Here is a 15,809-nt window from a genome sequence, read left to right on the forward strand (position 1 = left end):
GTCACACCAGTCCCTAGTAGTTTTATCCCAACGTCTGTAACAGTGTCATTTTAGTCATTTTTGACAAACCAAACATGACAGAGGCTCAGGCACAGCTTATCCTGCATCATATCAACATCACCCAACAATTACTTTATATCCTCTCTCATGACCTCTAATTAAATATTAAACAATCGGCACAAACTTCTCAGGCGGGGACTGAGAAACGACTCCCTTATTTTGTCTGAACGACGTTGATATTATATAATGTGTGGCTGAGGGTGTCAGCCGCAGGTGCCAAAATTGGACTGCTGTACAAGGTGTAAAAACTAAACCTGTGCTAAATACAGCACAATGGAGAGTCAGTAAACATTAAAGCTACCCCCCCTCCCCACACTCATGCTTACCCTCATTACAACCATGCTTACCCCCCTCCCCCCTGGTCAAATATCCTACACACAGGACCTCCCTGGTTTACTGTGTCCATCCATACCCACAGATATCCAGCCAGCAGCTGGGATTTACTGCCCAAATATAAATAGAGAAACTGCCCCAATGGACACTGGGATTTGGAAGGACAGCACAACACCACAAAACTAGGCTGCTTTCCCTATGATCTCTAGCACACTAACTTTCAGAGTTTCAGACTCAACTATTTTCTTCAATTTGTTTATTCATGTCATTTCCAGACTACTGGCTAACAAGTTTAAATTATAAAGTAAGTAAGGTGTAGTTGACATTTCTACTCCTCTAATGGACCAGGGCAGTCGTGTTCTGTGCCTCATGTGTGAGTGTTCTCATGCACCAGACAGCCTAGTGAAGTTGTGTGGGTCTGAGACTCCTAAGTGGACATCTGATCCCCATATCTGATCTGGGCGGCAGTATCGCCCCCAGAGGCCCTGATCAGGCAAACAAACCCAGTGTGTTTTAGTGGGTCCAGTTACCATAGACAGGGCAGAGTTACATGTGACCCTAATGTAGTGGATTGTCCTAATGTGGTCCCACAAAAGGCCTGAGAGAGCCGGGTCCTGTTCCATCCACCGAGCAACAATACACGCCCGGCCTTTCTGTGTCCAACCAACGACCTGGTAATGGGTTTCTGTTGACAATGTGGGGAACAGCGTTTATGGCAGGTTTTTATTCCAAGAATACAAATTTGAGGTTGATCCAGTAATGGTGGAAACTGGTGGGATAAGCAGAGGTTAGGAGCTCTGCTCTCCGGACAGGCTTCGGGTCGGTCCACCGAGAAAAGGTCTCTGGGTTTGCTGAATGGAGATTACAGGAAAGTAGGTCACCACACAAAGGAGGGAGGGGGGCGGCAAACAGAGAAACAACAATGCCTCATGACACCGTATACTACGGTATAAAGTATACGGTATAGACGTCGGGGCGGCAAACAGAGAAACAACAGTGCCTCATGACACCATATACTACGGTATAAAAGTACACGGTATAGACGTCAGGGCAGCAAAACACAGGAACGACAATACCTTATGACACTGTATACTACAGTAGAGTCTATAGACCTCAGGGCGGCAAATACAGGAATAATCGCACAGGAATCGATGACCAGGAGGTAGACTGGGTGCCAGACCGTTTCCAGGGCCTACACAGGCCAACCTCTCGGCTCTAGTCTAGGGCCAACATGGCCCCGACGAAATTTCACATGGCCCCAAGAAAGTTAGATCCATACAAGTTTATCAGGGGTCTGGCATCCAGGCTATCTGCACAGGGAACATCTCTGAAACTGAACCTGCATTTTGAGCAATAAAAAAGCACGACACAGGCCAGGTCTGGTCAGCAATGACGATACAGAAGAGACCAGAATAGTTTATTCAGCTCAGATCACCCTGCAGGTCACTTTCCACTGAGGTCATGAGACAAGGGTGAGGGTCAGACTAAGACGCAGATTAGCAACCGAAGTTCTCATAAATTAGATGACTGATAAGGTGAGAAAAACTGTCTTATCCCAAACTGAAGAATTTCACCCCAACAACAGTTCTTACAGCCTTTTCTGTTATTATGCAGGTTACAAGGAAGGCTGTTAACGAGGCTGTAACGAGGGGTTCCCAATCATCACTCTATGGAGCGAGAGCACCTTCGCTGTGGACTGACCTTTCCAAAGGTGAGACTGATTGACATGGGAACAGTGGTGGGAGACTATACACGGTGAGAGACCCTACATGGGTCAGAGGGGAGGGGCGACATCAATTCAATTTGTTGTTTCTCTTATTTGATAAAAATAATTTCCAGGTCAGGAGCCGTAACCGGGAGTGACCGGCCTGTTACCAGGGTCGGGAGCCGTGTGCAGCGTAACACAGCCGCTGATCAGTGTTTGCCGAGATTGCAGGCAGAATGTACGGAATGTGGGCAATGCCTGAGTTGTGTGACTGACTGGGTCGGTCGGCCGATGACAAGCAGAGTAAATAGACAGCTCCCGTCCACAACAGTCGTCTCCTCACCGCCAGAACCGCTCCTGCCGCCAGCCGCACTCAAGCATTCTTGGAAGGAAGGCATGGCTGCGTCTTGTGACACCAAACCTGACCAGACATTCTTGAGAAAGTGGTCATGTCCACAAGCCATGTTTGGGGTAAACACAGCGCTGATGTCAGAGCAGAGGAGCCGGCTCCACTGGCTCAGTCATCGCTCCAACGTTAGGTCTCACTTCCTGACTACCGATACTCCGCTGGGTGGTTAGGTCTCACTTCCTGACTACCGATACTCCGCTGGGTGGTTAGGTCTCACTTCTTGAGTACCCATAGTTCGCTCTGACTACCGCTACGTCTGCTCTGTACTTGCCCTTCAGGTGGGGGAAGTTTCGGGGTGTCGCACAGTCAGTGGAGCATGGAGTAGAGTTAGCAGGGGTCAAACAGACTTCAATATCACCACAGTCCAATACTGTACATGTTCCCAAAATCAAGCTTATCTAGCACACACGTGCCATGTCTGGACTTGAACCTGAACCTGTGGACCTGAACCTGAACATGAGTTTAGGAAGGCAGCAGTGTGGGGAGAGTTAGCAGGAGGCTGGCTAACAACATCAGATCGCATTCCGCCGCCCGACATTGAACCAGAGCAGGCCCAACACGGTTCACATCCATCAGCTGACAGTCTGAGCACACGGGCGTTCCAGAGGGCAGATCTGCTGCAAGTCATTTACAAACAGGGCATGAACCCACGCAACTGTCACCAGCCTGGGACAGGGCTGGAAACACACCCACGTAACTGTCACCAGCCTGGGACAGGCCCCACGTAACTGTCACCAGCCTGGGACAGGCCCCACGTAACTGTCACCAGCCTGGGACAGAACCCACGTAACCGTCACCAGCCTGGGACAGGGCTGGAAACAGGGCATGGCCCCACGGAACTATCACCCACGTAACTGTCACCAGCCTGGGACAGGCCCCACGTAACTGTCACCAGCCTGGGACAGGTCCCACGGAACTGTCACCAGCCTGGGACAGGCCCCACGGAACCATCACCAGCCTGGGACAGGCCCCACGCAACTGTCACCAGCCTGGGACAAGCCCAGAAGCAGGTGAAGGGGAGAAGGAACCAAAAATCTTCCCTGTGAACCCACCAGAGTTACAGGCTAGGTACAGCCATTCCGCAGGCTACTTTTGAGCCCTGCAGCTCCAGAATTGGTGACAGGAGCAGACCTGCTAATTCAGACTAACTCTCCCTGTCCAAGGTCAGGTCGCCCCCCTCCCCAGGTCAGGGTGCCCCCCTCCCCACAACCCATCTGGGACCACTTTGTGCAGAGGGGGCTGTGAGCCACACGTGTCAGGGATCCCCACTTCCTGTGTTACACATGCAGACACCACAACAGTCTGGGCAGTCTGGAGCCTTCAGTTACAACTACATAACCTCTTACATCTGTATACAACCTATAGCACAACCTACAACACCTCCACACAACCTACAACACAACTGCTACACCTCTACACAACTTGCTGTTACACACACAGACACCACAACAGTCTGGAGCCTTCAGTTACAACCTCAGATATACAACCTAACACACCATACACAACCTACAACACAACCTCCTAATCCTCTACACAACCTACAACACTACCTGCTCGGTACACAACCTTCTACACCCCACACGACCTGCTTCAAGTTCAACACAACCTGCTTCAAGTTCAAGTCCAACACAACCTGCTTCAAGTTCAACTCCAACACAAACCAGCCTGTGGGCACCGAAACCAAGCTGAACCCAGCTCTGTCCTACTTTTCTTCATGGTTAAGCAACGTGTTTTCTCAACAATACCCTGCAATGAACCTTATAACGAAGAGCAACTGCGGTTTACATTTCACAACTGTTAAACCATCACAGGAGCAACACTGCCACATCAGAGGCCTGTCATGAGCCAACTTCCTGGTTACAGTGTAGCACTTCCTAAACACATGCTAACTGGTTACAGTGTAGCACTTCCTAAACACATGCTAACTGGTTATAGTGTAGCACTTCCTAAACACATGCAAACTGGTTACAGTGCAGCACTTCCTAAACACATGCGAACAGCACTATACATGTACTATAGGTGCCTCACTCCTATACAGCATTATAGTATTATTTATGCATGTATCTGTAGGTGCCCTGTCAACAGCATTATACATGTACTATAGGTGCCTTGTTAACAGTATTATAGATGTCTCACTCCCAAACACATTTTAACAACATTATAGGTGCTTCAGTTCCAAACACATGCTAACAACATCATACATGTATTTGTAGGTGCATTATAGGTGTCTCACTCCCAAACACATGCTAACAACATTATAGGTGCTTCAGTTCTAAACACATGCTTACAACATTATAGGTGCTTTACTCCCAAACACATGCTAACAACATTATAGGTGCTTCACTCCCAAACACATGCTTACAACATTATAGGTACTAAGTTACCCCAAGCTCCCAAACAGCCGTTAAGTGCTGGTTCTGTAAGTGCTGAGTCAAAGGGACAAGCCTCTGTCACAGCGCAGTAACAGGGACAAGTCTCTGTCACAGAGCCTACCACAAACAGTCCCAACCACAGATGAAACCACTGTCTATATACAAGCACAGCTTTGCTCCACTAGCTGTAGGTACTTCATTTTGTATTTCTCTGCAATCTTGGGAAACGTCATATTTTGGTTCTCCAAAGCTATCCGGCTGTGTCAGTTAGTGAGGCCAATATTTGACCATGTTTAGGGGTTTGTTTGGTACCAAATATAGGCACATAAAGCGAGATATTTCACACCAAAATAGGTTCATCAGCCGTGAAATTTCCGTCCGCTATTGGCACATAATCTGTGACATTTCAGGCTGGGTTTAACTGTAAAGACTGTACCATAATAACAGGGAGTTCCGCATGTGCAGGGTGTGTCCTACTGCACACATGGCTGGTGCCCATGACGTAATCCGAGTGACTGAGCTGTGGCCAGACTGGTTTGTGCCTTGGACTGGAAGTAACCAAAACTGTGGCTCACTGAACAGTTTCTCTCACAAACACACTCTTGTGCGGACTGCAAAACTCTGGGAACAGTTTCTCTCACAAACACACTCTTGTGTGGACTGCAAAACTCTGGGAACAGTTTCTCTCACAAACACACTCTTGTGTGGACTGCAAAACTCTGGGAACAGTTTCTCTCCCAAACACACTCTTGTACAGACTGCAAAACTCTGGGAACAGTTTCTCTCACAAACACACTCTTGTACAGACTGCAAAACTCTGGGAACAGTTTCTCTCACAAACACACTCTTGTACGGACTGCAAAACTCTGGGAACAGTTTCTCTCACAAACACACTCTTGTACAGACTGCAAAACTCTGGGAACAGTTTCTCTCACAAACACACTCTTGTACGGACTGCAAAACTCTGGGAACAGTTTCTCTCACAAACACACTCTTGTGCGGACTGCAAAACTCTGGGAACTTACAGTTTTGCTTCTACTACAAGTTTTTCACATGTCAGCCTTGCGATACTGACCTATCTAGTCCCTCTGTTTACACTGCAGTGTGGCTCATTTCAAAATTGCTTATCATTCAATAAGGTTCTGATTTTGGTAGCATTCGTATGTTTGTGTGTTAGTATGTCTGTAGATGAGAAGGTCTGGATGGATTGTGGTGTGGGGAGGGCGATGAGACTCAAAATCATCAGATCCTGGGCCCTACTTGTTTATCTGAAGCTTGTTGTTTATTGCTTATTTAAAGCTTGTTTATTTTCAGGATTATGTGATAGAGGATTAATGCAGAGTGGAAGTCCCTCATGTACCTGTCCCTGTGGCCTATATCATATGTACATGTATCTGCCCCAATGCCCAGTACACAGCTCCTGTACATGTATCTGCCCCTGTGGGCTGTATAGGTCCTGTACTGTACAGTAGCTATATCATATGTACATGTATCTGCCCCTATGTCCTGTACAGCTCCTGTACAGTAATCCCTGCCCACCACCCTGGGCGCTCTGCAATCACAATTAGGACTAATTAGGAGATGATGTGATAACGATCAGGTCGGCATGCTGGGTAGGAAATCCCTGCTGCAGATAAATGGCTGGCACTGAACTCCCCACCTGACATGGCCGGACCGGACATTCCCACAGACATAGGTGCGTATGTACCTGCGTATGTACCTGCGTATGTACCTGCGTATGTACCTGCGTATGTACCTGCGTATGTACAATGTACCTGCGTATGTACCTGCGTATGTACCTGCGTATGTACCTGCGTATGTACCTGCGTATGTACCTGCGTATGTACCTGCGTATGTACCTGTGTATGTACCTGTGTATGTACCTGCGTATGTACCTGCGTATGTACCTGCGTATGTACCTGTGTATGTACCTGCGTATGTACCTGCGTGTGTACCTGCGTATATACAATGTACCCACCTCCACACACCTACAGACATACAGATCGCTGGTACTGAATGACCCCTGACACGGCCGTACCAAGTACCAAACCTCCCAACAATGGTAAGAAATCTGACACACAGAACCTGACGTCCCAGGCTAAACAAACATCCCGTCCTAAAAAGCCTGACTTTCCAGGCTAAACGCTCATCCTGGCCTCAACACTGGACTGGCCACTGCTTCTCGGAAACCTGACAACAAACTGGTCCATCTTGTTGGGACATAAACACTACATCACCAACAGCACAAACAGTACATAAACAGCACATCAATAGCACAAACACTGAGATTGTACTATAAAGGGGAAGGCGTGAGTATTGCCTGATCGCTGCCCTACAACTTGCCATGCTAGTGTAAGTCCCGATACTCACATTGCTACTGCTTTAGTATAGCTGCACCACAATATCATGTAAGTGTGTCTAGAAATTATGTCATCATTACTGCATGTCAATAATGGTTAGAGACATCCAGGTAATAAGATATGCAAGTTAACAGTTACTCCAACAGCTGGTTAAGATTTGGAAGTGGTCAGACGTTGCAGGTTACATCGACTAACTTTCCTCTGTAGCACGAAGCAAAATCTGTCCATAACCAGCTTTTAAACAGTAACTATAAATTGATATGCAAATAAGGAAAATGTTATGTAGTCGATAGAAAAGAAAATAAGACACGTCAAGACAAGGTTGCTGCAAGTCCATTCGCTCCTGTACATTATCACTGTATCTCCACTCACTGTACATTATAAAGTATCCCTCACTCCTGTACATTTATCTCTACGGTTGGAAATTTGGGGAGTCTCAGATGAGCTGCGACAATCTATGTTAGACTGACAGATTGACATCCATTTACAACGGCCACACAACTTAAAACAGAGCTTCCAGTAAAACTCAAGAGCCCCACAAAACTATTAAAACCTCACAGCTCAAGACTGGAGTCCAGTTATAAACACTAAACCATTATAACCTCACAGCTCGAGTTATAAACACAAAACTATTATAACCTCACAGCTCCAGTTATAAACACTAAACCATTATAACCTCACAGCTCAAGACTGGAGTCCAGTTATAAACACTAAACCATTATAACCTAACAGCTCCAGTTATAAATATAAAACCATTATAACCTCACAACTCCAGTTAAATATAAAACCATTATAACCTCACAGCTTGAGTTATAAACAAAACTATTAGAACTTCACAGCTCCAGTTATAAACACAAAACTATTATAACCCCACAGCTCCAGTTATACATATCAGGGCTTGAAATACTTTTTTCTGCATACCTGCACTGGTGCAGGTAACATCGAAAATTACCTGCACCACACAAATTTTACCTGCACCACTTTGAATTTAGGAAGAATGTATGATACCAAAAATTGTTGAGGAAACTTCAATATGTGGTAACAGTCAATGCAGCTAACAACAGTTCACATACACCTACATTATAGGACATTTACGTATAAAACCCAGTACATGGACCAGTGCAGGTTAGGTGCAGGTAGACACCAGAAATACCTGCACAGCTCCAATTTTACCTGCACTAACCTGCATATGCAGGTGGTATTTCGAGCCCTGCATATCACACCACTTTAACCTCACAGCTCCAGTTATAAACACAACAGTCCCACAGAACCAACAGGACCTCACAGCTTTTTATACGCCTTTCAGCTGAGTAAACCTACAAATAGTACAATTCAAATGACCACACGGGACAGAAACCAGCCTCCAGTTCAGAGCCTGAGATTCAGTAGGAGCTGTGCAGGTCAACAGGAGAAAAGCCAGTTGAATGACGTCCCCAAAATGGCTCCCAATCTGTCCTAATTAGCTTGATTGGACAGGCCATAACGAGGCCACTAATGTTTGTGTTACAGGGTGATTGTGCAACCCTCCTGGGGAAAAGTTATCAGTAAAACAGGCAACACTTGAGCCCGAACAATGTGTACCTATAGGTGCCTACCTGTGCTGAAGGTGTGTTTACCTGTGCTAAAGGTGTGTTTACCTGTGCTAAAGGTGTGTGTTTACCTGTGCTAAAGGTGTGTATTTACCTGTGCTAAAGGTGTGTATTTACCTGTGCTAAAGGTGTGTATTTACCTGTGTGAAGCCATTTAGCCCCATACAGACAGCCCCTGGGGTGATGGAGCCCAGCCGTGAGGAAAATGGGGCGTTATTAACACCCCCCTGACAGAACTGTCGGCTCATCGCGACCCTGTAAAAGTTTCATGGCTGTTTGTCCATGACGGTGAGGTGTGAAATAAGCGGCCCACGAGCCAACATTAGTCCAAACAAACTGCTGTTTGCTCTCTGGTCTACAAATGCTTGGCCTATCTCAGAACCAAACACACTTCCGCCCCGGGACCAGCGCGGTTCGATCCCGGGCCGTCTGTGTTTGCCGAGGGGAACCCTTGGCTTGAACCCGCTGATAAGGGGGTAAGGGTGACAGGGACCCCCCATTCACGGCCTCGCTGATAACGGAGACCCTCCATTCACTGCTCCAATGATAACGGAGTCAGAGTGACAGAGACCCCCCCATACACGGCCCCGCTGATAAGGGGGTAAGAGTGACAGAGACCCCCCATACACGGCCTCGCTGATAACGGCATCAGAGTGACAGAGACCCCCCATACACGGCCTGCTCTATGTCACGGCCACTCCTGCCTATCTCTAACCACTGGACTGCACCATGCACACCTTTTAAATGGAAGCTACGCACTGATATCCCTGCCAGCCAAACTATGCACTTAACATGCTGGTCTGTCTGACACACGCTCCGCAGAGTTTGTTATTTGTTGGTCCTGTGAGGTACTTACACAACTTACTGCCGTGTTTGGGTGGGGATTCTTTCAGATTATTGAACTCCAGGAATCCGGCAGAGTACTACCTAACCTCGTTAGGCTGTAAGCCACCACAGGTAATTAAGCATTTCTGTGAAGGTCTGCTCAGACGGCCATGATGCCGACAGGCTGGATAAACACTGGATAGCCGAGTTCTCTCCTCACTCGAGCTGAGCAAATATCCTGCCTCTGCTCTAAAGGCTTTTGTTCAGTTGTGTGGACAGTTTGAGCTGCTGCCATGTGGCACGGTCTCACACTGGGCAGGCTAAGTGTGTGTGTTAACTTACTGTGTGGTGCGTTAGTGTGTGTGTGAACATGTTTGTGTGTGCGCACATGCGATGTGTTATAGGTGCGCACACACATACAGTCACTCACACACACACACACACACACATACACACACGTGTAGTACATGAACATGTGTTTCTCCCATCTATATGAACATAGACACAGGAATATATGTACACCATGTTTGTCTCACCTTTCCGTAATGGCCGAAGTAATTCTTGACATCTTCTAATACAGTGTTTGCTGACAGGCCTCCCACGAAGATTTTCTTGGTTCTTGTGACCATCTGGAACGAGAGAAGGAAAAAAATCATGAGGTCAGAGGTCAAGAGTGGCTTTTGCCTGAAGCTTGCAGCGTTATTGTAGCATTAACGAACATCACAGCAGAATTAACGACTCTCGTTAACATGAACATTCACAACAGGAAAAACGACTTTTATACCACAAATGAACTGATATTTTACGAGTTAGAAAAAGGAGAAATCTAAAGATTTGTTTTAGCAGTTCAACGACACGCAAGCTAACATGTTAAGTAGGTCGAACGGTTTAGTTCAGACAATGCATAGCATTAACCAGTGAGTGGCCTGGGGCTTTGTCCTACAGGCCCTACCCTACAGGCTCTATCCTACAGGCCCTATCCTACTAATAGTACTATACAGGCCCTATCCTACAGGCCCTATCCTACAGGCCCTATCCTACAGTACAGGCTCCATCCTACAGGCTCTATCCTACTATACAGGCTCTATCCTACAACTGAGAAGACAGGTCAACACAATACCATGCAACACACGTTGGTCCATATAACACTGTACACCTGTACACAACATACAACATTTATGTTCCCTCAGATCGCACCGAATTTTGATGACGAGGGGGGGGGAGTTAGAGCTGTCCAGACGTAGGTTTGTAGAGGAACTATTATCCACTGGTCAGTCTAGGTTTGTTAGGTTTGGTGCAAGGAATTATTATCCACTGGTCAGTCGAGGTTTGTTAGGTTTGGTGCGAGGTTTGGCCAGAGGTTTGGTGTGAGGAATTATTATCCACTGACCAGTCTAGGGTTGTGGGGTTTTGCCTGAGGTTGGTCAGAGGAATTATTATCCGCTGCATGTAGAGCAGAAAGTGGCAGTAAGCTCTCCTGTGTTTGCGAGTGAATCAGGCCCACTGAACCCTGGCAGGGCGGGAAGAAAGCGTCTTTTGTTCCAAGTTTGGTTGCTTGCTATGATGTGCAGGGGATACAGGAGCCTTTGTGCCATTGTGCCATTATTCTGTTCTGACCCTCACAGTTTTCCCACACTGCCTTCCCGATTCAGCCCCGAATACTTGGGCATTAACCATGTTGGGCAGGGAACCAAATTAACTGTCTATAAAAGGTGTGTAACAAATAACAACGCAGCTTTTGGGCAGTTTGGGTGTAGCATGAGGGAAGCTGTATTTATCCTAACATTTTGGGAGTTTGGGTGTAGCATGAGGGAAGCTGTATTTATCCTAACATTTTGGGAGTTTGGGTGTAACACATGGAAAGCTGTATTTACCCTAACGTTTCTGGAGTTTGTGGGTAAAACATGGAAAGCAGTATTTATCCTAACGTTTCTGGAGTTTGTGGGTAACACATGGAAAGCAGTATTCACCAAAACGTTTCTGCAGTTTGAGAGGGAAGCTGTATTTATCCAATAAGTTCCGAGGAGGATGTGAAGTTGGTAAGATCCGGTTGGCTATCTGGTAAATCAGTGTGTAAATATAAACATGGTTCGGAGGTGTCTGGGCGAGAGGACCTGCCCCCCTCCCCCTGCCCCCTGAGCTGACCTGTGCCCCCCGTTTTGTCCTCCCCCCTGTAACAAGCCTGTAAGGGTGGCCTACTTCCTGAGGTGTGGGTTTCTGTGTAAGGTTACAGGCCGGCTATCCAGGCGATGCCCGGTAAGGCATGAGTGGGTCTGAATGCACACAGTAACCCGCGCTAACCCAAGCTAACACCGCACACATTGTACGGTTGCTACCGAGCCCCGATCCAGCCTGGAATTCAGCTGTCAAACTGGGCGTTCAGAGGCTTTTAGCCGGCTAAAGTCCACCAAACAGGACGTATTTCTGCGGGCAGCGCGGCTTGTTTCTGTCAGCCGGGACAAGATGGCCGGCCGCTGTAAGGAGACACCGAGTCTTTTCTCCGGGCCGATCGCACAATTTCTGGGGCACAAATTTCTGTTTGGATTCAGGGCGAGGCGTGTGAAACTTTAGGCGCTCAGGTCAACTCTTTTCTGTGCAGGTTTCCTGCCGAATTTCCCACCGAAAACACCACAAAAATGTGTACACAACATCACCATCACGAAACCCGACCCCGGCACTAAAAATCACGGCCAAACACGACTTCTAGTAAAACTGAGAATCGGGAAAATGGGGGCAAATATCGGCTATCGCGGCATGTTTGTTTTGCACTCGTGTATGTCAAACCCGGTGCGACCCCAGGGACCCAGGAACATCGGCAATCTACTGCACGAAAACAAAGGGCCGGGTCCAGACTTATCAACACACAACTACACAACAACAACAGTCTCACAGAAATAACTACTGACAAATCTTACCTTGGGTTGTGCTCTTCTGGGGAAAGCAACTTTTGGGTCAATCTGTGAGAAAGGGGAAATAAAAACGGAGTGAGTTTTCACCGAGCGGAGTCTAGAACTGCCCGAGTCTTTGTGCGAGTAAAATTCAATTAACGTCTCGCCGGGGAAAAATAATTACAAAATTCTTACAGCTACTGCATATCCATGGTGGGAGATCTTGGCAACCGGCATTAATATTCACAAAGTTTCGGGAGAAGCGAGAAAAGAGTTCAATTATTCAGGAGCGATCCGTGCGTCCGTATCTGTGCACCCAAGCGAGACGCATAGCGGTGTGTACATGTACTTCTGCACAAATCTTTACACTTCATGCAAAACTTTCCTCTAACGCAGCCAAGAAAAGTGTTTTGTGTCTGAAGACTTGTCAGGAAATTAGGAGGTACGTCTGTGCACGGTGTAAACATGCCCGGCATGGCACGCCGGTCGCCAGTTGGGGTTTGTCACACTTTCAGAAATTGACACATCAAGCAAAATGTAGCACAAGAAATTAGGTGAGTTTATATATAAATACATCTTATCTAACGTACAAAATATGGCAAGTATCACAATTGCAGCAGCAAAGTAAGTAAAGGGTGTGTGTAAATACGGGGGAAATCGGAACTACAGTACTAACCGTTTTGGAATCTAGCTCATGCTTGCTAACGGCTAACACTTTATCTACACTAGCGGGGTCCCTGAAAGTCACGAAGCCGAAACCTCTGTACGAGAAAAGAGACAACAAAACATGGAAACAAAATTAGTACAAACGCACTGCAACAATGGAAATCTGGCCCTAGCTGGACTAGAAAACTACACTTCTTTCACACAACTGAACAATTACAACAGCAGAAATGTCAGACGTGGCACAGCATGCGGAATCGCCAGGAGTTGGTCTATGTGACGTGCTTGTTTCAGTGTTTTGTATAGTCGTGAGCACCGCAAAATGTAGTCAGTGTATCAACTTGACTAGTCTGACAACTACGATAGTTGGAGTCGGAAACAATCAATGGTTTTTGTGGGAGGGCAGAGAAAAACAAAGCTCACCTCGATCTGCGGGTGACTGGATCTTTCATCACCATACATTCCTTGATTTCTCCGTACTTGCAAAAGTATTCTCTAAGGCTATCTGCAAGGGGCGAGAGAGAAGCGAGTAGGTTAGTTACGTACACATTAGCCTCCATTTTGGAAAACGATTGGGGATTTTGAAATCGGCGCACAGTTCGAGTCGGCATGAATATCCACGATCGGACGCAAACTTACCTGCTGTGGTTTGCCAGCTCAACCCCCCTATGAACATTTTCCTGCAAAACAAGAGAAGTTAGACGTTAGCGAGTAGTTTGCGCAGGGCTGTAGGAGTTGCTAGTTTGGTGTCCGGAGGGACAGTACTAGCCGGTAACCCGGGACGGACCGTCCTAACGTCCCGCTGCACGTAAACACACGGGATCGGTGCTGAAGCCGGGGCTATCGGCAGAAGGCACAGAACTCTCACGCACAAAACACACAGCCGGCCTGCAGTCCTGCCGCACACGGGACGGCCGGCTCACGGGGCCCCCACAAACCCGAGCCACCGACGGACGGCCATCTTGGAAGCCGGCGTCCCGGCCCCCCCGGCCGTACCGCATCGGCCTGTCGCCGCCGGCCCGCTTCGCCGCCAAACGGCGCCGAACCTTCAGGCAAACCCGCTCCCCTCCCCGACAACCTGGCCGGCGTACTCACCCTGGGTCGTTTGCTTCATCGTTGGGGCTGTTTGCGGAGGTTTGCTGGCTTTGTCCGTCCATGTCTACACGCTACTAAGCCCGCTACAAACGGAGTGAGTGAGTGGGGCTGTGCGTGCTAACGGCGGGGACACGTGGGTTCAGGGGCAGCGGCCGCCCATTGGCCCGCCGTGGGTGGGCATGGCGCGAACTCACAAAGGCGCCAACACCACTGATTGACAGGCCAGGGACACCTCCCATTGGCCTGAAGGGCGTTGCCTGGCAACATGACATCATGCTGACCTCTGATCCCTACAAACCCCGCCTTTTGTCCTGACATTGCGGCCCCTCCCAAACCTGACAGAGATACACAGCGGTCACGAGGGGCGCGGGAATTCAAATATTTTCGCAAAATGAATTATGAAACAGGCTTTCCCCTGATATATCATGGGTACCGAATCCTCTGTTTTGATGACGTCATTTCCAAACGATAGGACGAAGCCGCGCCCATTCCGTGTAGCCCCGCCCATCATTATGCCCATATTTGGCAGGGTGAAATCTATTACTCCATAACAAGGTGACTTTACGGCGTGAGGTGCCTGGGGAAATGCGTCCACATAAGCCAGCCTAGCGCAGAAAAACTCTGATCTCAACGGAAGATGTCGAAATTACGGGTGGCATCCGGTCTCTCAGGTAAAAACGCGGGGCATGTGGGAATAAACAATGGAACCTGCACCGCACAAAGGCCGTTATCAGGCCGATCTGGCGAGACAAAGGCGCAGATTGAGCAGGGTTAATGGCGAGTTAGCCGCCGATTACGGGTAAGGTGTAGTGTGTCGGCTGCTGCATGTCCTCTAGCGTCTAACACAAGGAGAAACTACCCCCCCCCTCCACACACACACCACATAACTCTTCAGAACCCACATTTATCTTGAAAACAAATGGAGTATTTGACGACTCAGTGCCAAACTGATTTCTGAGGGAGCCAATAAGCAAGACCAGTCCATCATCCTGACGTGCACGCTGTAAATCATAAAAACGGGCCGCTGCAGAAAACAAATCATCATCACACGCCAGATCAGCTTCAAAACAAGTTGATAGATCCTTCACTTTATTTTTACCTTGAGCGTACTTCAAACATCCGCATAGCGGGGGATTTTGATCGGTTTTGACTCGTCAGAAGGGTACGTTAATCCAACCTAGCTGCTCAAAACGCGGTGACTTCCATCCTCACAGAGACGCAGAAAATAGATGCTCTGAAGCGCAATGACGTTTTAAATTGATTGCAACTATTTCATCGCGATGCAATTCGGGGTAAGGGAGGAGATGACCTTGCTCAAGGTGGATTGCTTTAATTGATGACGAAATCCTTTATTATGCTCTGGCCAATGGGCTAAGTACAAAAATGTATTGGCAATGGGAACATAGTTGCAAATTGCAACGTGTCTAACGTATGTTTCAATGTTGATGGTCGGTTATCGAAGAAAAAAAAATTCTGTTTACATTTCAAGGACTTCACAATAAAACCACTC

General features: G+C 47.7%; 1 protein-coding gene across 17 annotated transcripts in view; it reads right to left on the bottom strand.

Annotated features, from left to right (window-relative positions):
- The window catches only part of LOC118425463 (RNA-binding protein Musashi homolog 2-like), a 112,218-nt gene extending 97,734 nt beyond the window's left edge, over positions 1-14,484 (bottom strand). For 9 of the 17 annotated variants that reach the window (XM_035834297.1, XM_035834294.1, XM_035834292.1 and 6 more), the window contains exons 1-6: positions 14,300-14,484; positions 13,844-13,884; positions 13,628-13,709; positions 13,218-13,302; positions 12,569-12,610; positions 10,190-10,282 (exon numbers count right to left, since the gene is read on the bottom strand). In XM_035834297.1, the coding sequence (XP_035690190.1) occupies positions 10,190-10,282; positions 12,569-12,610; positions 13,218-13,302; positions 13,628-13,709; positions 13,844-13,884; positions 14,300-14,361 (405 nt within the window). In that variant the 5' untranslated portion in view covers positions 14,362-14,484. The remainder of the gene's footprint in view (positions 1-10,189; positions 10,283-12,568; positions 12,611-13,217; positions 13,303-13,627; positions 13,710-13,843; positions 13,885-14,299) is intronic. The other 8 variants (XM_035834302.1, XM_035834303.1, XM_035834301.1 and 5 more) reach the window with 1 other exon arrangement.
- Between the last annotated feature and the right edge of the window lie 1,325 nt (positions 14,485-15,809).

The sequence above is a fragment of the Branchiostoma floridae genome, chromosome 11 (assembly GCF_000003815.2).
Source record: "Branchiostoma floridae strain S238N-H82 chromosome 11, Bfl_VNyyK, whole genome shotgun sequence".
NCBI lineage: Eukaryota > Metazoa > Chordata > Leptocardii > Amphioxiformes > Branchiostomatidae > Branchiostoma > Branchiostoma floridae.